We start from the raw sequence: 23,267 nt of genomic DNA, 5'->3' as shown, positions 1-23,267 counted from the left end.
GCGTAGGGACTTCTGCAATCATTGGGAGAGGCAGACAAATAAATGAGAATGTTGGAGTAAATAAATATATGCAAGGGCTCCAGGAGGAGCCCCTCACTCAGCCCAGGAGTTATCAGGGAAGACTTCCTGGAGGAGGGGTACCTGAGCTAGTTCCTGGAGTTGGGGTAGTCCTGGTAGAGAGGAAGCATGTTCTTTGGGATTCTTTAAGTGGCTCAGCGCTACTGAATTTAGACTTCAAGGCAGAAAGCAGGGAGAGCTAAGTTCAGAGGGGTGGGCAGGGCTGGATCATCAGTGCTTTCTATATTACACTAAAGGATTGGGCAAAGGGGGACTAGAGAAGGTTGGCAGCGAGAGATCTGCCCTTTGAAAGGGCTGCTCTGGAAGCTGTGAGGAGAGTGGACTGGAACAGGGCAAGGGTGCTACTGCCTTGTAAAGTGTCCGGGGTTGGTGGTGCAGGGTGGCATGGAGATAGAATTAAGACATCCTGGGGATTGGTTGGGAGGGAGGAGGGAGGAGTCGGGGTGTAGGGCATAGACTCCAGCGTGGTGGTGCAATTCACTGAGGGACAATTCCAGTTTAGAGAGCAGTCCTGGAGGTAGAATTGAGGTGCCTGTGGAGGGCATGGGGTGTAGATGCCCACAGGCAGCTGGCTCTGTGCAACTGGAGCCCAGGAGAGGGGTTCAGACGGAGTTGGGCGAGTGAATGAGAGGCCCAGGTAAAAGCCTGCAGAGCAGGTACAAACCACAGAATGTGAGGATCAGAAATATCACAGACCAGGGGCTGTTTTAAATGGAATTAACATATGTCAACCAAGTCCAGAGACCCTGCACTAACTAACGGTGCTGCTAGAACTTTTCACAGAAGGAATGTTTTTCCTGAAATGATTTCTCTCTGCCAGGCTCTTTGATCATATGAATGTGCATGTGTGGGCAACTTATAACGGGCAGCTGCTCACATGTCATTTAAAGCTCCTCCCCCAAATATTTCCCCAACTATTCTTTGAAGTCTCACCTTCTCAGAGACCTTCCTTTAAGGATGTAAACTTGCCGCTAATTTCTAAAACGTCTTTGGAAACTGGTGTAAATTCAATTTTCGATAATCATTGATTTTTGAAGTAGATCAATTCAACTCCTTCCAATATTCTACAGACTTCATCCAGGGAGCCAGTGCTGATAGAGTAGAGTAGGAGAGATAAGAATGATTTTAGCAGCCCTTTAAACAGGGATGAGCAAACTTTTCCTGTAGAGGGTGAGGTAGTATATATTTTAGGCTTTGTGAGCCTAAAAGTCTTTTGTAGCAGCTACTCAATTCTGCCCCTGTAGCAATAGCAGCCATAGACAGTAAGTGAGCAAACATGGGCGTGGCTCTGTTCCAATAAAACTTTACTTACGGACACTGAAATCTGAATTTCCTGTAACAATTCTCTTTGGCTTTTTGGCAACCATTTTAAAATGTCAAAACTGCCCTACTGGCGGCTCAGTGGTTGAGCACTGACCTATGGGGCTTAATCACAAGGAACAACAACAGCCTGTAATTATTGGAATCGAGAGTCTAGGTCAGTGGTCGGCAAACTCATTAGTCAACAGAGTGGCAAACTGCGGCTCGCGAGCCGCATGTGGCTTGCGAGCCGCAGTTTGCCGACCACTGAACCAGGAGGTCATGGTTCGATTCCTGGTCAGGGCACTTGCTTGATCCCCAGCAGGGGGCGTGCAGGAGGCAGCCAATCAATGACTCTCATCATCAATGTTTCTATCTCTCTCCTCCTCTCTCTTCCTTTCTGAAATCAATAAAATTATATATATATTTATATATTTTATTGATTTTTTTTACAGAGAGGAAGGGAGAGGGATAGAGAGTTAGAAACATCAATGAGAGAGAAACATTCATCAGCTGCCTCCTGCCCACCTCCTACTGGGGATATGCCCATAACCAAGGTACATGCCCTGGACCGGAATTGAACCTGGGACCTTTCAGTTCGCAGGCTGGTGCTCTATCCACTGAGCCAAACCGGTCAGGGCTAAAATTATATTTTAAAAAAATAAAATGTCAAAACCATTCTTAGCCTGTGGGCCAGATACAAACAGGCCTTAATTTGCTGATCCTGATTTACAATTTAGAAGTCACTTTCATTTCCATTATTTTAGTTGATCCGTCACCTTGGGAGATAGACGTTAAGGTTGCCAGTTCATAGTTGAGGAAACTGAAGGCCAGAGAAGGAGACCTGGGACTGGGCCATGGGGAGGGGGTGCGGGAGGGAGGAGAAGGGCAAAGAAAGGAAAGGTGGAGGGCACTCAGGCCAAGCCTTTCCAGTGGCCAGGAGGGGGACTATGCCTCTGTCTTCATATTTGCTTGGGCTGGGGTGGGAGCGCAAGGAGATGAGTGAGTGAGCAAATTCTTTACATTCAAGTGTTTGGCTTTTGGAAAGGAGCGGGGACCTGTGTTTCTAGTTTCGTGAAGTCCTCAATGAAGCCCAGATGTAGGACGTGCTGACGAAGCCAGAACACTTCCCTCAGCTTTCTGCGGGCGCAGAGCGGTTGTGACCCCAGGAAACCACAGGGCCTTTGGCTCTGGTTCCTCTGACATGCTCCTGTCTAGCCACAAGTTACCAGCAAGCAGCTGGGGAGGGTGTAGAATTTCTCCCAGCAGAGACATTCCAGGAGAGTCTGGCTCCGTGGAAAACCCTTCTTCCCAGGGCAGCGGGGGCGCCCTCCCCGGGAGGCCCACTCCAGGCCAGCAGCCCTGACCCTCGCCTCCCCCGCTTTTCATTTGGGCCCGCCTTCAAGAAAGCAGATTTAAACCCACCCTGCAGAAGGCCGGCGCTGCTGACAGCTTGAAGTTGCTTTGTGGCTTGTCTTGGCTGCTGGAAAACAAAGCCCAATGCTCTCTTTCTGTGTGTGGGCAACTCAGGGAGAGACAAAAGGGTTCGCTGAAAAGTCAGACAGGTTTGAGCTATAAATCATGAGAGAGAAAGAGAGAGAGAGAGAGAGAGAGAGAGAGAGAGAGAGAGAGAGAGAAATGCTGAGGGGACCCTCTAGCAAGACAGTCACGGAGCTGTGGCTTTGCCTCTTGGCCACCTGCTGGCTTTCAAGGTTGTTTTCCCCTCAAGGTGGACCCCTGCGAGAACACGGAGACAGAGCTGCTTGCTGGACCGCTTGTGAAGAGAAAGCCGTCCCTGCATGGTCCTCAATCAGGCCCCCGTGACCAAACTCTCATGATACTGGACGGTGGGGACCTGAGGATACCAGGGGCAGCGCAGACCAGGTCTGGGAGGGGCCTGTCATCCAACATTTCTCATTGGACATTAATTGAGCACCTACTATGTGCTAAACACCGAGGCAAGTGCAGTGGCCCTAACCATAAATGCAGACATAACCCTGGCCTAGGAGGGGCCCAGAGTCTCAGCGACAAGAACACAGACCCTTTTGTTTTAGGGCTTTTGCTGCCAACAGTGCTGGAGAGACGAGAGGCAGAAGCGAAAACACCAAACATGGGGAAGTTATGAGCGTTTCATTAAGGTGGTGAGAAAGGGGCAAGCCCAGGCTTTGGGAACTGCCTAGGGTGGATGCCGGCCATGCCTCTTCCCGGCTAGGAGGCATCAGGCTACTGTCTTCCCTTCTCAGAGACTTAGTTTCCAAATCTGTGAAATCGACATAAAATACCTTCCCTCAGGGCTTTTGTGAGGACTCAATAGATAATAGATTTGAAGGGCCCCATTAAAAAAAATTTTTTTTTAAATGCATTTACCAAAAATGGAAACAGGGAATGTACTGCCATGTTTCGCCTGGCAAAGCAGCTGGACCTTTTCCATTGCATCAAACATCCTGCTCTCTCCATTACATGAGGTTTCTGGCAATTAGCTTACAAACCAATTTATTTTTTATTCAATAACTTTTTTCAACATTAAAGTTGTTTCTCATTTTGGTTATTTTAACCAAAGCTGTGATAAGCTTGCTCTTGGCCAAATCTTTCCACTTACCCATGAGTGTTTCCCAGGGGTAAATCCCTAGAAGTGCCTTTCTGGAGTCAAAGACACATGCATTTTTATATCAAAAGATATACACAGTAGTTCACATGGAAAATATTACAATTATTAATGAATAATAATGCAAGAATACACTGTGTCTCACATACTCACAACTGTAAACCTACTATTGCCCACCCTGGACATTATACACAAAAGATATATATTGATTTTAAGGCTTTTAAATAGTATTTTTCAAATTCACCTTCCAAAAAGTAGTGCACTTTGCCACGTCAGCAGTGAATGCAAGCCCATTTCCCCACACTTTTTCCAATAAGGGTGACCCCACACGCTGGCCACAGCACCCCAGCCAGAGGTGGGGTCTGCTTTTACTTTGGCCACAGCACACTGCTGACCGTCGCGAGACCCCGGCCCCGCTCACAGATGCTGAGCCAGAGCTTTCCCAGTTTGGTTACTTAGGCGCACAGGCAGAACCCCGTGTTTATCCTATTAAATGGAATCTGATCGGGTTCCGCCAGTTTTCTCTGCTTCCTGAGATCTGCTTTGGATTTGGTTCATCCATCAGCATATTTAACACCGCTCTCTCCCCAGTCTGTTTTATCTGGAAGTTTGATCAGCATGTGCTCTACATTTTCATCCAACTCATTTATTAAAATGGCACATGAGAAAAAGAACAAGAGTAGAGCCTGAGGCTCAGTTGGGTGGACCATCATCCTGTATACGGAAAGGTTTCGGGTTCGATTTCCGGTCAGGGCACATACCTAGGTTGTGGGTTCAATTCCTGGTCGGGGCCCATTCAGGAGGCAACCGATCAATGTTCTCTCTCACACCAATGTTCCTCTCTCTCTCTCACTCTCTCTCTCTCTTTCTCTCTCTCCTTTCCCCTTTCAGGTGAGGATTAAAAAAAACATTCAGGAGGCAACCGATCAATGTTCTCTCTCACACCAATGTTCCTCTCTCTCTCTCTCACTCTCTCTCTCTCTTTCTCTTTCTCTCTCTCCTTTCCCCTTTCAGGTGAGGATTAAAAAAAAAAATAGAGCCTGAGACAAATCACTGTTCCAAGCTGAGTTGATTCATCAATTAACCCTTTTCAGTAACTAACTCAGGCAACCACAAATATGCCCACTTGATTTATTGTTCAGCCCACTTGTTTTTATCAACAGGATGTACAGGAGACCTTGTCAGATGCCAAGATCAAGTTAATTAAGCTCCATGTCTCCCACCTTCTCCTGCACCGTAGTCCTGAGAGGACAGGGAGGGCTGTTACACTGACATTTGCTCTTGGTAAACGATAACCAAATATAAGAAATCACGGCTTCTTTAAAAATGCTTTCTTGCCCTGGCCGGTGTTCTCAGTGGTTAGAGCGTTGGCTGGTGCACGAAAGGGTTTCAGGTTCGATTCCCGCTCAAGGGGATGTACCTGGGTTGCAGGGTTGATCCCCAGCCCTTGTCTTGGCACGAGTGGAAGGCAACCAATCGATGTGTCTCTCTCACATCAATGTTTCCCTCTCTCTCTCTCTCTCCCTCCCTTCCTCCCACTCCCGCTCTCCCTCCCTCCCTTCCTCCCTTCCAGTCTCTCTAAAAATCAATGGGAAAATTTCCTCGGGTGAGGATTAACAACAACAAAAATAATGCTTTCTTGAACAGTGCCTCTGGAAACCTGACTCACATATCAAGAGTATCTGAGGTTGTAGAGCTCTGCCTTCTTTTCCTTTTGAACATTGAACATTTTTTTGCCACTTCCGGTCTAACATCCCTTCACTTCTCCATTCTTCCAACATGGTAGGAGGCTGGCAGGTCCTCTCTGCAGCCCAGAATGGCTCAAATCCAGAGACAGCACTGCTCTGAGCAGCTAGGTTCTAACCTCCACTTCACCTCAGACCTCAATTTCCTCTTACCCATGTTTGTCCTACTTTGTTGTTCTGAAAACCTTTCTCCTTGACAGTCATTGGCTCATTCACACATTCATTTGGATAACAAACATTTAGGAGCCCACTCTGTGGCGGCCTTATGTCCTTATGTCAGGCACACTGAAGAATCACCGGGGAATAAGGCAGACCTGGCTGCTGCCTTCACTGAGCTCGCGTGAGCCCAGATATGCAGGGTTGATCATTGCTCGGGCAGGTTCTAGGTGCTGTGGGGCAAAGAAGAGGGGCCCCTAACCAAGACCAGTAGCCAGAAAGGCCTCATGAAAATGCAGTGTCAACACAGAGGCCTGACAGGTGACAGGGGTAGCAAACAGGTGGGGAGAAGGATCTTCCAGACCCTGGGCCTAAAGGTTCAGAAGAGAGAGGAAGTGACACAGTTCAGAGAATGGAAAGAAACTCCACATGGCCCAAGTGAGGAGGAGGCTGAGGCGGGACAGGAGGGAAGATGAGCCTGGAGACGCAGGCAGGGGCCAGACCCCGATGGGCTTTGTGGGACAGTGGGGGAGCTGGACTTGATCTCCATGGCCATGGGAGGTCATGAGGATCAATGAGACAGAAGCAGAGCTGGACTCAGCAAGTCACAGCGGGCCGCTGTCCTCATGTGCTCTGTGCTTCAGACATAACGGGAAGGGGCTTCCTTTCAGCCTTAACATCTATAATAATAAAAGCACAATATGCTAATTAGACCAGATGTCCTTCCGAACGACCTTCCGAACGAAGCCGGGGTTGTGAGGGAAGCCCGGGTCCCAGGTGCCAGAGGGAAGCCGATGCCGGCAGCTGGGGGAAGGAAGGCCTACTCTTGCATGAATTTTGTGCATCGGGCCTCTAGTTCTGTTAATAAGATTCTGCTCAGTCTCGACTTGGCCTTTCTGACCTCATGTTCACAGGCCTGTGGCTCTGTCTCCTCTTTGCCTTGGTCATCAACTTCTCTGTCCCTCTTCAGCATAAGGCCATTGATGGGCCAAGATCAAGGCTTCTGTAGCACCCATCTTCTTCCCCTCCTGAGGTCCCACATCCTGAATGAAGCTCAGTTGGGGCTTCTTCCACCGCCACTGCCTCTTTCCACGCCTTGAGCCTCTTTTCTCTGGACTCCTGAAAGCTGGCCTTCCTAACCCCTCAGCTAGGGCCTTCCCACTTCCAGCCACACTGTCCCACCCAGGGCTTCCCAGGCTCGAAGGCAATGGGTTCACTGCCTCCTGAGTGTCTGTTGCTTCTCTTTTATCACGGAGGCCAAGAATTGACCAGATGTTGTCTTTCAACCTCCCCCGAGAAAAGAACACCTGCAACAGATGTTGGGAAGATGAATTCCCTCCTCAATGTGCAGCCGTCCCAATCTTGGTCTCGGCATGGGAGGCAGTGAACCCATCCAAACCCATCCTCTGTTTTCTCCATCCAAAGCAGCAGGGGGGCAGTGCGTCTCCTCAGGAACCTCTTGCTTTCTCTCCTCTCAGGCTGACCCTCCCCCGTCAGGTGCTTCTACCCTGAGAATTGTACGTTTCCCCTATACCTACTGCATCTTTCTCCCTTAATGATATGTTATGTTGGTTTTAATTATAAACTATTCATGAATATAGTCTCCTTGTAAAAACGTAAAACATTACAGCACCTCCTCTCCCAGCCCCTTCCCACCTCCAGAGGTAATCACTGTGATCAGTCTTAGACTCTTTTTTCCAGAACTTTTTGCTGTGTTTATATCCACAAATGGAAACTTATGGAAAATGCACCATATTGTTTTCACGGTTTGTTTTAAAAAATAACTTGCACAAATGGTTTCATGCTATACATTCTATTCGGCAACTTGCTTTGTTCACTCAGTAGAATGGTTTAGAAATCCAGACACGTGAGCCCATAACGACAGGCCTGGGTCCTCTTTGAATTTCAGCACAGTATCCCATACTTTGGACTTCTGGGTGGTTCCAACTCGTGTGTTTCTCCAGTTAAAGATGCCAGTTTTCCCATACCTTGGCCAACATCTGTTATAAAACTTTGAATCTTCACACTCTGATGCGTCTTGTTTCATTTGCACTTCCCTGATGACTAGTGAGGCTGTGCGTCTATTCATGCAGTTGTTGGGTGTTTGCATTACCTTCTCTGTCAATTATCCTTTAATCATCTTTGTTTTTCTTTTGAGCTGTTTACATCTTTCTTACTGATTTGTAATATATATATATTAGGGCCCCAGTGCACAAATTCGTGCACCTTGAAAGGAACTGTGGGCCATGAGGCTGCAGCAGGCACAGGGGTGGGGTCTTGGCCCATCCTCCACGCCCCTGCCTGGCCCCTCCCGCAGCAGCCCCCAGTCCCCTGTCTGCTGGCAGCCCCACTCCCACCACCGCTGCTCCCACACGCTGATGGCACCAGCCCTGCTCTCACCCACTGACGGCGGAGCTATTGGGGCCGGTGCCAGTGCAGGGCGGAACCATGGCGTGCAGGAGCAAAGAATTTTCAGTAACCACCAGAGGCTCGCCCCGATGACAACGACCGGTGCCCCGCCTTGGTCTGGCACCCCAGTTCACCTGCTCCACCATCCCGCCGTGGCCAATGCCCACCATGTTCCGCACACTCCCCCTGGTGGTCAGCACTCGTCATAATGGCCCGTTGTTTGGTTGTTGGGCTGTTCCGGTTGTTCCACTGTTTGGTCTATTTGCATATTAGCCTTTTATTACATAGGATGTGTACATACATATATATAGTAAATAATAATCCTTTGTTATATGTGCTGCACATTTTTTCAACTCCTTTCCTAACCTTCAATTCTTTTAAGATTCTCTCCATTGGATTAAAGCTTTGTAGCCGTTGGGAGCTTTTAAGAGGCAGGTAGATGTGTTTGCTAGAACTGCCATAACAAACTATCACTGATTGGGTGGCTTACACAACAGAAATTTGTTTTTTCACGGTTCTCAAGGTTAGAAGTCTGAGATCGAGGTGTTGGCAGGATTGGTTTCTTTTGGGGCCTCTCTTCTTGGCTTGGAGATGGCTGCCCTCTTGTGCCTCTTCACAGTCTCCCCTCCGCATGTCTCTGTCCCAATGTCCTCTTCTTATAAACACACCCATCCTATTGGGGTAGTTATATTGGACATCAGTCTTATTGGATTAATGACCTCATTTTACCTTAATTACCTCTTTAAAGGCCATATCCCCACACACACTCACACTCTGACTGGAGGTTAGGACTTCAACACATGAACTTGGGATACACATTTCAGCCCATGTCAGCAGGGGAGAGCGAAGGGGCCCAATGGCCAGGGACTGGGAAGCCAGGTTCACACAGTGTCTCCTGGAACTGGCCCTGGTGGCAGGTGGGCTTAGGCCTCAAAGTCAGGAAGACCGTCTCCAACATGTTTTGACCATCAGTTGACTAGTTCTCTTCTCCCTCAACCTCAAAGGTGCTCCAGCCCCCAGTTCACTTGACCACACTCACCATGTGTGAAGAGGAGACCACTGCACTTGTGTGTGACAATGGCTCTGGCCTGTGCAAGGCTGGCTTCGCAGGAGATGACGCCCCCCGAGCTGTTTTCCCTTCCATCGTGGGCCGCCCTCGCCATCAGGTGTGTGCTCGTCTGGACACAAGGCTTTGAGACATTAGGAGTAAGCACTGCATTGTGGAGACTATGCTGAGACTGTGTGTGTGTGTGTGTGTGTGTGTGTGTGTGTGTGTGTGTGTGACTGAGAGAGGATGTGTGTGTGTGAGAGAGGGTATGTGTATGTGTATTGAGGGTGGGATTCTCTCTTATGGTTAACTAATAGAGCAGGACCCTGTAAATAGAAATATGCAGAACCAAAAATGTCTGTCAGGTATTATGTCTGGCTTAAGTCTTTGGGGTTGCTAAATTTGAAAGAAACCTTTAAAAATATATATATGCAATTAAACAAACCCCTTGCCTTTAAGTAATGTATACTCATTTAAAATCATTTTTCTTGAAATAAAAAAAAACTGGAAAAAGAAATGTATACTCCATGAAGATACATCCACAACTAATTTGAGATCTTTGGCTGAAATAGAGGCAAAATATTTCATCAGGAGAGGGAGAAATTAAATCTAAATAGAGGCCTGGCCAGTAGCTCTGTTGGTTAGAGTGTCATCTGATCCTGACTCTCAAATACCCCATTGAGCATGGCAAGGTTGCGGGTTCGATCCCCGGCAGGGGACATACAAGAATCAACCAACAAATGCATAAATAAGTGGAACAACAAATTGATGTTTCTCTCTCTCTCTTTCTCCCTCTCTTTCTCTCATCCTCTTTCTCTCTAAATTCAATACATTTTTAAAAATATGAATGGAGGAACAAGGGAAGGAGAAGACTTTCTACAAAAAGGGATAACTGCCCAGCCAGTGTGGCTCAGTGGTTGAGCATCGATCTATGAACCAGGAGGTCATTTTCCTGGTCGAGGCACACGCCAGGTTGCAGGCTTGATCCCCAGTATGGGGAGTGCAGGAGGCAGCTAATCAATGCTTTCTCTCATCATTGATGTTTCTATCTCTCTCTTTCTCTCCCTTCCTCTCTAAAATCAATAAAAATATATTTAAAAAATAAATAAAAGAAAAAGGAATAACTGAGGCTAAGGAGGATTTCAGCATGTGGAGAGAACACCAGGAGCAAAGATTTGGAGGTTTAAAGTGTAAGCGTAGGGTATTTGAGGAGGGCAAGTACAAGTGTGTGTGTGTGTGTGTGTGTGTGTGTGTGTGTGTGTGTGTGAAGTAAGGTAAGGAGAGGAATTGTGTGGAGGAACTCTGCTCTCTCTCAGAAAATGACATTGTTCTAGGAGAAAAAAGAGAGACAAGCTCACAAGAAATCCTCCACCTTCTCTCCTTATATCCCTCATTCACTGGTGTCTGTCTCACCCGTATCTCCTGCTGTTCTGTTTCCTGGAGAAGGAGGACATTTTTCCTACCTTCATCTTTCTTCAGAAACCCTCTGATGTCTGAGTCCCCCTGAGGGGAGCCCTCAGCCAGTTTACATCCATCCTCTTTTGTGTTGCAGGGTGTAATGGTGGGAATGGGCCAGAAAGACAGCTACGTGGGGGATGAGGCTCAGAGCAAGCGAGGGATCCTGACTCTCAAATACCCCATTGAGCACGGCATCATCACCAACTGGGATGACATGGAGAAGGTATTGGTGAACTCCCCTTTTAACATGCTCATTTAAATGATAATACATCATTGTGACCCTTGTATCTCACAGTCCTCAGTGCCCTGTCAACTCTTCCTCTAAAATGCTTCTCACAGCCTTCTTTCCTTCCTGTCCATGCCCATGGCCACACCCAACCAAGGATGCTGACATCTCCCACAGGACTATTGCCATGGCTTCCTGACTGGTTCCTTTGATTGGGTGTCTCACTCACCCAATTAATTCTCTACATGGCCGCACAGCTTCTCTTTCTAGAAACAGGTCATATCCTGTCATTCACCTCCTCAGGAATCTTCAGGAGCTCCTCACAAACCAAGAGATGGTCCCTAACTTCCTGTCTGGATCTGAGGACCTACCTGGTCCTGCCGAATTCCCAGCTTCATCCCTCACACAGCCTTTACTCTAACCCAGTGCTTCTTCCTTCCTTCAAATGCTACCGCTGCCTCCTTTTAATATTTCCTGCCATGACCTCAGAAAGGTGTATTGATGCTATATTATGATGATGATTCTCTAATGAAAATCGTAGGTAAGATTCTTTCGGGGTTTTTCAAAGCCTTTTGTGTGTGAAGAAAGTGTGGGGAAGGAGCACTTTTTAGAATGTAGTCTGTGATAACAAAATCATGTGTGCAAAATGCTAATAGAATCTTTTAAATATTCTTTTGATAAATTCTGCTGACAGTTGTCTGAGAGTTCTTGTTTTGCACTGACTGCCTTTTGAAATGTAATAGAGGGCTTATTGAGCAGACTGCCACTGGGAATAAAGAAGGTTGATTTGAAATCTGTAATTCACTGTACATTTCTCCAAATCCTAGATTCAGTCACTCTGGATGTGAGATAAATAGATAAAATACAATAGCTTTTGCTTCACACAGTGGAACCATTAAGAACACAGACACGAGCCAGTGACAGGGAGATCTGGGAGCAAATCCGTCCCTTAAGGCTCAGTTTCCTCATTTGTGGAGATAAAAATACTTTCTTCATTAGGCTGCTTAGGAGATTGAATTAGGTGAATACTTAGTATAATCCCAAGGTAGGGGACATACTTAATGCTCAATAAATAACACATACTATTTGTCTATACCTAACAATATATAAATCAAAAACATAACAGACAAAAACATTTTATTCATAGTAGTAACAATATGAACTCTTTTTTGTTGTTGTTAATCCTCACCAGAGGATGTTTTTTCCCATTGCTTTCTCAGGGAGAGTGGGAGGGAGGAGGGGTGAGAGAGAGAGAGAGAGAAACATCAATGTGAGAGAGACACATCAATTGGTTGATTCCCACACAAGCCCTGACTGGTGAGCAGGGAGTGAACTCACAAGCCAGGTACATGCCCTTGACTGGGAATCAAACCCACTACCCTTTGGTGTGGGGCAGGGCATGGGAGCGGAGACAATCTCTAATCACTTAGCCACACTGTCCAGGGCAACAATATGAACTCTTTAAATACACTACTAAAAATATAGTATGTGTCTTAAAAGAAAAATGGGCCCTAGCCTTTGTGGTTCAGTTGGTTGGGCATCGTCCTGTGCACCAAAAGGTTGCCGGTTTGATTCCCGGTCAGGGCACATGCCCAGGTTGCAGGCTCAATCCCCAGTAGGGTGTGTGCAGGAGGCAGCCAATGGATGTTTCTCTTTATCTAGAATCAATAAAAAATATTTTAAAAAACAGAATAAGGTAAAGCTGTCAAATCTTCTAAAATTAATTTATGGGTTCATTGCCATTCCAATAAAAATCTCACAATTTTTAAATTGTGTACATTTAAGGTATACAATTTGATGATGTGATTTACATACACACTGTATAACTGTCATCACATTCAAGTCAATTAACACACCTGTCACCTCACATAGGTGTCTTTTTCTCGTAGTGGGAGCACTTGGACTTACTTTCTTGGCAACTTTTAAGTATACAACACAGTGCTGTTACCTATGGTCAACATGCTGTACACTAAGTCTCCAGGATTTATTTAGCCTACATAACTTGACCAACATCTCCCCATTACCCCCACCCCACAACCTCCTAGTAACCGCTATTCTACTCTCTGCTTCTATCAGTTTGACTAAAAAGAAAGCACAATTTTTAATTATGCAAGATAATCATAAAGTATGTTTGAAGAAAGAAATAAGGCAAAACTTGTAAGAACAAAATTAATAAGAAAAACTATAAAAGGAGACTTGCCATATCCAAATATTGAAGTATAATACAGAGTTCTAAAAATTAAAACAATTTGGTACCAGCACAAAGGTAAAGAGAAAATGCATGATGAATGAAACTTCCAATACCAGAAAAGGATTACGCAGTAAATTATTCTGGGACAACTGATGACTTATGTGAGAGGTGAGGTGTTTTTGTTTATTGCCCTTACTTCATTCTATTTCACCAAACACATATCATCACTGAATATGAAAGTTAAATATAAAAACTCAAATGATAAAAAATATACAATATAATAAGTGTGAGCATCAAATTTCTGGTGTAAGAAGTCATAGAAAAAAAGAATGACAAATCTGATTTCTTAAAATTCATACTTCTAGCAGGTCAAAAATAAAGCCAAATTTAACAGGTAAGCAACTAATTGCAAAAAACATTCACAAGTGCAATGAAGGATTGATATAAACAGCTAGTGCCAACTGATGATTAAAGAGACAAAGTCCACCAGGCAAATAAACAAAGGATATGAACAGGTAATTTCCCAAGTGAAAATTATAAAAAGTTGCAAATCTGAAAAAGCTTAAACTCATTTGAAACAAATAAAAAATTTCAAAGTGAAACTAGATATTACTTTTATCTATCAAATTATTTCATATTTTAAGAGCGAGAACACTGGGTACAGGTTAGGGTAAGATGGGCACTTTCTTATTCTGTAATTTAGCCTCTTTGTTGGTAGTAAAAATAAAAAAAGTCTTCCATTTGCCATACTCTTTAGCCTAGTCATTTCACAGTTAGAGTTCTTTTCTTTGGAAAACAACCTGAATAGGAAAAAGAAAATGTAATATGCACAAACATAGCTATCACAAGGTTATTTATAGATAAAAATGGAAGATACCATATGAATAGTAATATGATTAAATATATAATGGTATATGATGAAATATTGTTAAGCATTTAAAATAAGTGTTCTATATATTAAAATAAATATTTACTATAAAAAAGAAAATTATTTATGTTGAATTAACTGAAAAGTTGTAAGAAACAAAACTGAATATGGAAGTATAATAATAATATAATAATAAAACAAAAAGTACATAAAATAAGTAAATGGTGATAGTGATAAATTTGAAAATTGATAAGGGTGAAAGGTTAAGAAGAAGAAAAAAAGTCAATTTTTTGTTGAAATTTGGGAGATTTTTATTCCTCTTAAATTTTTTTTCTAATTTTAACATTGTTTTTAAAGTACATTATAAAAACTCCAAAAAAGGGAAAAAAATGAAGTGCAGATGTTTGCATTACAGAATGTTTTGCAAAGTCAATTTTTTAAATAATGTACTTTAAAGACTGAGTTGTGGGACTGAGATATGCCTAGGAACCTGCACCTGTAACAGTTATCCCAGGGGATGCTGATAGAAGGCATCTGGGGACCACATTTGAAGAAATACTGACATCACCTCATTCAGACTGATTGCCATCTCCTTCATGTCACTTGTGAGACTTGGGCCTCTGCTTGTGCCATTTCCTCTGCCTTGGGTGCCCTTCTCCGCCTCTGCAGACTTCCTTTGCCTTCAGGACCCACCCAAACCTGCCGACTGAACTGCCTCTGCCTCATTCTTCACTTAAAATGTGGGTGTCTTTGTCTTTTTCTCTTTTGCCTGTCTTTTTCCACTCATGAAACTAAAATCTAGGGGCCATGTCTGGTTCATATCTGCACTCCTTACATTTAGCATCGTCCTGACATAAAGCCAGTGGCTCATAAAGCCCCATCTCTGAGAAAATCAAAGCCTAGGTCCCTGGCACTTTTTGCCAAATGCCTCTGAAATTAAAAATGAAATCTCTCTGAAATTAAGAAATAAAAAACTCCTGTTTTGTGGTCCTGGATCACAGAAAAGGGACCTAGACACAGAGAGAAGAAAAAACTTCCTTTAAAACCGTGGTTCTCCACTGAGTGATTTGCCTCCCAGGGGGTCTTTGTCTATGTCTGGAGACATGTTTGCCTATTACAAGATAAAGAGATGCTCCTGGCATCTAGTGGGTGGATGCCAGGGATGCTGCTAAACATCCTAAACACAGGTCAGCCCCTGCAACAAAAAGTGTCCAACCTAAAGGAAAGTGCTGAGGTTGAGAAACCCTGCTCTAAACTGCCAGCCGGGTCATAATATACAAAGAAGGTTCAAGCATATCTGTCAGTTTCCCAGCAGGAGACAGTATACTCCCAGTTGGGGCTTGAGAGTTAATTTAAGGAAGGACTGCTTACAGAGATGTGCACAGAAAGGGAACCAGGAAGGAATGTTGAGGCACACAAGTGCTAGCAACAGAGGGAAGCTCTTACTCCCCTATCCTGGGGCTGAGGGAGGAAGGAGGTGCATAGGGAGGGCAATGCCAGGGAAACTTGGTGCGAGCTGGAGCCCTGAATGAGGGGCCACTCGACAGGAGCTGTGCTCGTGAAAGGCCACACTGTCCCCGGGAGGAACACACTCCTTCCCTCTCCAACCTCTTGCTCGTATCTTCTATAAGCCAAACATAGGCAGAAGCCAGAAAGCAAGGAGCACAGAGATGTAGGGGCCTGGCCCCCCAGGGCACAAAGCAGGGGAGAGAGAGGAGTTCAGACAGACATAACCAACATGCTGAGTATATTGGCCCCAGACCTGTCTGGGACCCTGTTGAGAAGGAATATAACCTCTAAATTTCAATCAGAAATTCCCAGGGCTGTCCGTTCTCTCCAGATCCAAGAACACTGAGCCATACTCCCTCAGCACAGTATGTCAGTTGGAGTTTTCCAGCCCACTGGGAGTCTGCTGGACTCATCTGACTTTTGTCCCAAACAGATCTGGCATCACTCCTTCTACAATGAGCTGCGGGTAGCACCTGAGGAGCACCCCACCCTGCTCACGGAGGCACCCCTAAATCCCAAGGCCAACAGGGAGAAGATGACCCAGGTAAGAGGCCAGTCAGACCTGAGCACTGGCACAAGAATGGGACGTGGACGCTCAACATGATCCTTTCTCCCATTCACACATCAGTGCAACAGAATTGTTTGAGAACCTGCCATGTGCATAGTCCATGCCAGGCCCTATGGGAGGTGGGGGTAGGGTAAATAGGCATATTTCCTACCCTTAATAAGATTCCAAAAAGAAAAAATATATATTCCAAACCCTTTTGGGGGGCCAAGAGGTGCTGTGATTTCTGCCAGACAGTCTTTAATTCTGCATTGTCCTTTCAGATCATGTTTGAAACCTTCAATGTCCCTGCCATGTACGTCGCCATTCAAGCCGTGCTCTCCCTCTATGCTTCTGGCCGCACAACAGGTGAGTAACCCTGTTATTGTAATCATGCCCTTTCTGACTGGAGGGAGGAAGGGAAAGAGGTTCCTGCTCAGAAGAATCAAAGGGACAGCCAAAATCCAGGGGAAAGCTTGCACCGGGCCAGCAGAAGGGAAGTATGCCCAGGGTAGATGGAGAGGGTTTGCATGAACAACCGTGACTAGGACATCCACCAAGGGCCATTCCCTCACAGTAGTCAGTCTGGGAGTTTGTACACACTTTCCAACAATACTGGGATGTTTCTGCTCATGAAGCAGGTTAGCAAAAACTGTGATGGCGGATATGCAAGTATCCTTGGTGTAGAAAGGTGCTCAGGGAAACAGAGGGGGCTTAAGAATAAAAGTTTTTAATAGGGACTTGACAGCTTGAATATCATTTTAACATTCACTCGTGTATTCTTTTCTGTGGTCCCTTGTTTGTTTGGGTTGGAGTTTTTTCCCTTACTAATATTCATTCATGTATTCATTGAGATGTTCATTCATGCATGCATGCATGCATCGTCAGATATTTTCCAATCCTGCCTACCATGTGCAAACACTGCACCACTGACAAACAAGACAGATCCAGCTGTTATGGAGCTCACAGTCTAGCGGGGAAGAGATAGAGTAAACGATAATTTCACCACAGGTGATAAGGACAGTAATAGGGAAGTACGGGTATATTCAGTTTTGTACCCTGTGCTTTACACTTGATTTTGTCGTAAGCATCATGTCTAATGGCCACCTGGAAGCCATTGTATGATGGCTCCATTATTTATTTACTTATTTTACCATTTGTCTATTGCTGGGCCTTTACATTGTCTCTAATTTTTCTTGTTTAATATAAGATATGCTGTGATGGACATCCTTGTATAAGAGTAAGCTACTGGTCCCTGGATATTTATTTTACCTCTGGCCCTTACTAAACCATCTTATTTGCTCTAATCATTTTTCAGCTGCTTCTCTTCTAAGTATACAACTACATCATCTTCAAATAATGACAATTTTGTTCCTTTTTGATAATAATATCGCTGATTTCCATTTTGTGTCTTATTGCAATGGCTAAAGCACCCAGGACAATTCTATCTAATAAAAGAGTAATATGCAAATTAACCATCACTCCGGTACATCCACAAGCCACACCCACCAGCCACGTCCACCAGCCAATCAGGAGAGAATATGCAAATAAACCCAACCAAAATGGCTAAGGCCACAGAGAGCAGGAGGGAAGCTTGGGTTTCCCCGGCAATGGAGGAAGCCAAGCTTTCTGCCTGCCCTTGCTGGCCTAGGCCTCCACTCAAGGCTACAAAGTTTCAATGATAGAAGATACATAAATCCAAACAGAAATGGCAGCAGCCATGGAGCTGGAAAGAGCAGGAGGCTAGGGTTGCCCCCGGTGATGGATGAAGTCAAGCTTTCCGCACACCCTGGCCAGCCCAGGCCTCCGATTAAGGCTACAAAGTTTCAATTATAGAAGATACATAAATCCCCCCCAAAATGGCTGCCGCCACGGAGCAAGCAGAAGGTTTGGCTCTGCTCCAGGCTACAAAGTTTCAGTTGTAGAAGATAAATAAACCCCAGATACCAGGGCCTCCGCTTGGGTCACCAGGGAGTGTGGCCGGCCTGCAAACCACCCAGGCCCCTTGCCCAGGCCGCCCCATGCCCCAAGGGAACCCCCACCCTGATCCGGGACACCCTTCAGGGCAAACCAGCTGGCCCCCACCTGTGCACCAGGCCTCTATCTAATAAAAGAGTAATATGCAGATTGACCATCACTCCAACCCACAAGATGGCTGCCCCCATGTGGTCAAAGATCCTGCCCCCATGTGGACACCAGATGGCCACCACAAGATGACCAGCAAGGGAGGGCAGTTGGGAGGGACCAGGCCTGCAAGGGAGGGCAGTTGGGGGTGATCAAGCCTGCAGGGGAGGGCAGTTAGGGGTGACCAAGCCAGCAGAGGAGGGAAGTTGTGGGCAACCAGGTCTGCAAAGAAAGGCAGTTGGGAGGGACCCAGGCCTGCAGGGGAGAGCAGTTGTGGGGGACCAGGCCTGCAGGGGAGGGCAGTTAGGGGTGACCAGGCCTGCAGGGGAGGGCAGCTGGGGGGGGGGACCCAGGCCTGCAGGGGAGAGCAGTTGGGGGAGACCAGGCCTGCAGGGGAGGGCAGTTAGGGGTGACCAGGCCTGTAGGAGAGGGCAGTTAGGGGAAAACAGGCTGGCAGGGGAGCAGTTAGGCATCAATCAGGCTGGCAGGGGAGTGGTTAGGGGGTGATCAGGCTGGCAGGCAGAAGCGGTTAGGGGCGATCAGGAAGGCAGACAGGTGAGCAGTTGGGAGCCAGCAGTCCTGGATTGTGAGAGGGATGTCCGACTGCCCGTTTAGGCCCGATCCCACCGGGCCTAAACGGGCAGTCGGACATCCCTCGAAGGGTCCCAGATTGGAGGGGTGCAGGCTGGGGTGAGGGACACCCCCCCCCCCGTGCATGAATTTTGTGCACTGGGCCTCTAGTAGTAAATAATAATAAAATAATAGTATTATAATGTTTCCTCATCAATTATGATGTGGCTATAGGATCAAGAGAGATTGCTTATGCCGAGAAAGCTTATTTCCCTTCATGGTTTGCTAAAAATTTTATTAGTAGAGAATTTTAATTTTTTTCAAATGGCTTTTATAGTTCCTATGAGATCTAATATTCTAATTGCTTGTGCATATGTGTTAGTTTGGTGCCTGAAAGATGTACAAATTACCCAGTCTCACTTAAAGAATGTGCAGTCTAGATGCAAATTGACAAGTGTGCACTGTCGTGAAAGTGTTTAAGGAGTACAAGAAGAGGAGACATTCTACTTGCTTTCTATAGGCCATAGTCTCATTTGGGAGAATAAATTGGTGTGCACACAAAAATATGATTGATTATTCTTCTGGTGGGTGAATTTTCTCAGCTACTAAAGGAAAATACGGTCATTGAAAATCATGGGTAAATGGTCCCAGAAAGAGATCGATGAAAGACAAGAAAAGTTTTAACAGGTCCTGTCCCCTCTGTCCATAGGCATCGTCCTGGATTCAGGGGATGGCGTCACCCACAATGTCCCCATCTATGAGGGCTACGCACTGCCTCACGCCATCATGCGCCTTGACCTGGCGGGCCGTGACCTCACGGACTACCTCATGAAGATCCTCACTGAGAGAGGCTATTCCTTTGTGACCACAGGTATCCAGCCCCTTTCCTGATTCTGAGCTCAGCTCAAAACCAAATCTGATCGAGGACCAGAAGTTCCCAGGCCTGATGAGAAGTTTGTGGCTACGTGTCCTCAAACTATCTTGGGGTAGACAGGAAGGCTCTAGTCACAGGCTGGGCCTCTGGTCAAGCCAGATAGTCAAGGCAACCTTATTTAAGAGGGAAGTTCCCAACCAGTACACCCTGGGGAGGGAAACGAGGCTTAGACCTACTTATCCTAAGCAGCACTCGCTGAGCCCTCCTTAAGTGCCCTTTCACAGCATCCCTTCTTCCCAGGGCCCTGCTACCTCTGTCTATTTCCACACCAGGATCAGAGCTAGTTTTCAGTAATGCTGAATGATGGTAAAATCTGGGGATGCATTTCATTAACTAGGGGCATTTATAGTTCATCTGGAACCAATAAGGTCTGAATATCTAAGGGGAAGGTATCATGCCTCAGTGGCCACCCTGGGAAAGAGAGTATTTAAGTAGGGGCCTTCCTAAATTCTGTAAGATCACAACATATAAACCTACATCTAGACCAGAAGTGTGTCCTGTAAGGCCCTCAGGAAGGCCTGCAGCGCTCTCAGGGCAGAGTGAAGACAGTAAGGTGAGAAGCCCAGGCAATGTTTTGCTTGAGAATTAAGACTTTGAACCCCCACTTTAGGAAGAGGAATAAAAAAATTAACATTCATCCTAAGACTGAATCCAAAGCAGAAGTAAGAAGGAGGTTCTCATAGAGATCAAAATGGGACAACCAAACTAACAGAACTGAGTGTCTACTTTCTGTTATTTCTACTTCCAGCTGAGCGAGAAATCGTGAGAGACATCAAGGAGAAGCTGTGCTATGTGGCCCTAGATTTTGAGAATGAGATGGCCACGGCAGCTTCCTCCTCCTCCCTGGAGAAGAGCTATGAGCTGCCAGATGGGCAGGTCATCACCATTGGCAATGAGCGCTTCCGCTGCCCCGAGACCCTCTTCCAGCCTTCCTTCATTGGTGAGGTGCTGCCCACAGTCCCTGCCAATCAGGAGGGCAGGGTGGAGGGGTGGGTGCAGGATGGAAAGAGAAACACCAGGAGTTACACACACTTTCTTTATTGTTTATACATAGCCCATATTTTTCCAGGAAGCGCCAAAAATACATAAACAATACAGCTAGGTAAAATCTAATTTTAAATAAAAGAGTAAGGAAATCAAGATAAAGGAAAAGCAGGAGAGGGGATATAATGAGGTTAATAAACAAAACACTTCTTGGACCGCTCAGCAGTTAGGTCATGAGGTTGAAATTTATAGTAGTAAACAGGATGGGCTTGGGGCAGACCTGGTTTTGAGTCCTGACTCTCCCTCTTTAAGCCCTATCACCTTGTACATGTTACCATCTTCAAACTTCAGTTACCTTATCTGTAAAGTGGAAATAATGATAGTACCTACTAAGTAGGGTTGTAACAAGGATTAAATAAAAGAATAATACAAGGACAACTCTTTGTTGAGGAGTGTTAAGAAGAGGTGGGGACCAGAGAAACCAAGATGGAGGCATAGGTAAATACCTAAACTGCTGCCTCGCACAACAATATCAAAACTAGAACTAAAAGACAAAACGGACACCATCCAGAACCACAGGAAAGCTGGCTGAGTGGAAATTCTACAACTAGAAGGAAAGAGGAAAGCACATTGAGACTCAGAGGAGCTGCAAAAGGCTGAGGTACGGAGACTCGCACCTGGACTGTCAGGAAAAGAGAAAGCACACTGAGACTCGGGAGCTGCGGAAGGCAGAGGTCCAGAGGCGAGCACGCGCAGAGAGAACTGACTGCTAAATGCACGGGCAGCTGAGAGCGCGGCTGGCTTTCTAAAGCAGGAGGGAGACGAAAGCTCCCAACTGCATTGAACTCCAGTTCCGGGCAAGACTCTGCGAACCCAGACTCATTCGGGGAGAAACTGGACTGTCTGGCAGCAGGCGAAACTCGAGGGCGGCTTTCTCTCAGAGGTGCTTGCAGCAATTACAGAGGGACACTGAGACCCAGGGGCCTCATAGGGCAGGGCTGATGGGAAACCAAGGCTGTCTGCTCTGCCCTGAAACTCCGCCCCATCTAAGCTGAGCACAGAGGCTTTTGCAATTTTGCAGGTCTTGTCTCATAAGAGTGTCTCCAGCACAGAAGTTCTCCCAGCGTAGACACAGCTGATCCTCACAGCCAATTGGCCTGGAGGTCAATTCCTCCCAGTGATACCAACAACAGTCAAGACTTAACTACAATAAGGCTGAGCACACAGCCCACAAAGGGGTGTACCAAGAGTGTCCACCTCAGGTAATTGGGGAGGCTGAGCCACTGGGCCCTATAGGAAAACTAGCACACAGAGCTACTCTACCAACTCAGGGAAGCAGCGAAAATGCAGAGACAAAGAAACAGATCAAAAATGAAAGAAATGGAGGAAAGAAAACGACTGGATATAGAGTTCAAAACCACGGTTATAAGGTTTTTCAATAATTTTCTAGAAAAGGCTGATAAATTTAGCGACACCCTCAAGGATATGAAAAAGGACCAACTAGAAATTAAACATACACTGACTGAAATAAAAAAATATTATACAGAGACCTAAAAGCAGACTAGAGGACCGCAAGAATCAAGTCAAAGAGTTGAAATACAAAGAAGCAAAAAACACCCAACCGGAAAAGCAAAAAGAAAAAAGAATCCAAAAATTTGAAGATAGTGTAAGGAGCCTCTGGGACAACCTCAAGCGTACCAACATCCAAATTATGGGTGTGCCAGAAGAAGAGAGAGAGCAAGATACTGAAAACCTATTTGAAGAAATAATGACTGAAAACTTCCCCCACCTGGTGAAAGAAATAGACTTTCAAGTCCAGGAAGTACAGAACCCCAAACAAAAGAAATCCAAAGAGGACCACACCAAGACACATCATAATTAAAATGCCAAGAGCAAAAGACAAAGAGAGAATATTAAAAGCAGCAAGAGGAAAAACAGTTAATTACCTACAAGGGCACACCCATACGATTGTCAGCTGATTTCTCAACAGAAACTATGCAGGCCAGACAGGAGTGGCAAGAATTATTCAAAGTGATGAATAGCAAGAACCTACAACCAAGATTACTCTACCCAGCAAAGCTATCATTCAGAATTGAAGGTCAGATAAAGAGCTTCACAGATAAGAAAAAGCTAAAGGAGTTCATCACCACCAAACCAGTATTATATGAAATGCTGAAAGGTATTCTTTAAGAAGAGGAAGTAGAAGAAAAAGGTAAAGATAAAAATTATGAACAACAAATACATGTCTATCAACAAGTGAATCTAAAAATCAAGTGAATAAAAAATCCTATGAACAGAATAAACTGGTGAATATAATAGAATCAGGGGCATAGAAAGGGAGTGGACTGACAATTCTCGGGGGAAAGGGGTGTGGGGGTTGCGGGATGAGACTGGACAAAAAGTGTACACCTATGGATGAGGACCGTGGGGGGGAGGTAAGGGCAGAGGGTGGGATGGGAACCGGGTGGAGGGGAACTATGGGGGGGAAAAAGAGGAACAATTGTAATAATCTGAACAAT

General features: G+C 45.7%; 1 protein-coding gene across 2 annotated transcripts in view; it reads left to right on the top strand.

The window, feature by feature from the left end:
* Nucleotides 1-23,267, top strand: part of ACTG2 (actin gamma 2, smooth muscle) — a gene marked incomplete at its 5' end in the record, with an annotated part of 29,090 nt that overhangs the window by 1,654 nt on the left and 4,169 nt on the right. The window contains 6 exons of one of the 2 annotated variants that reach the window (XM_080684635.1): nt 9,297-9,458; nt 10,893-11,021; nt 16,026-16,136; nt 16,421-16,505; nt 19,540-19,701; nt 20,513-20,704. In XM_080684635.1, coding sequence (XP_080540761.1) covers nt 9,333-9,458; nt 10,893-11,021; nt 16,026-16,136; nt 16,421-16,505; nt 19,540-19,701; nt 20,513-20,704 — 805 coding nt within the window. Of the gene's footprint in view, nt 1-9,296; nt 9,499-10,892; nt 11,022-16,025; nt 16,137-16,420; nt 16,506-19,539; nt 19,702-20,512; nt 20,705-23,267 lie in introns of those variants that run through there. The other variant, XM_080684636.1, reaches the window with a different exon arrangement.

Source organism: Plecotus auritus (genome assembly GCF_963455305.1).
Source record: "Plecotus auritus genome assembly, chromosome: 8".
Classification (NCBI taxonomy): Eukaryota; Metazoa; Chordata; class Mammalia; order Chiroptera; family Vespertilionidae; genus Plecotus; species Plecotus auritus.
The sequence above is the reverse complement of the archived record's forward strand: the minus strand, read 5'-3'. Positions and strand labels throughout refer to the sequence as shown.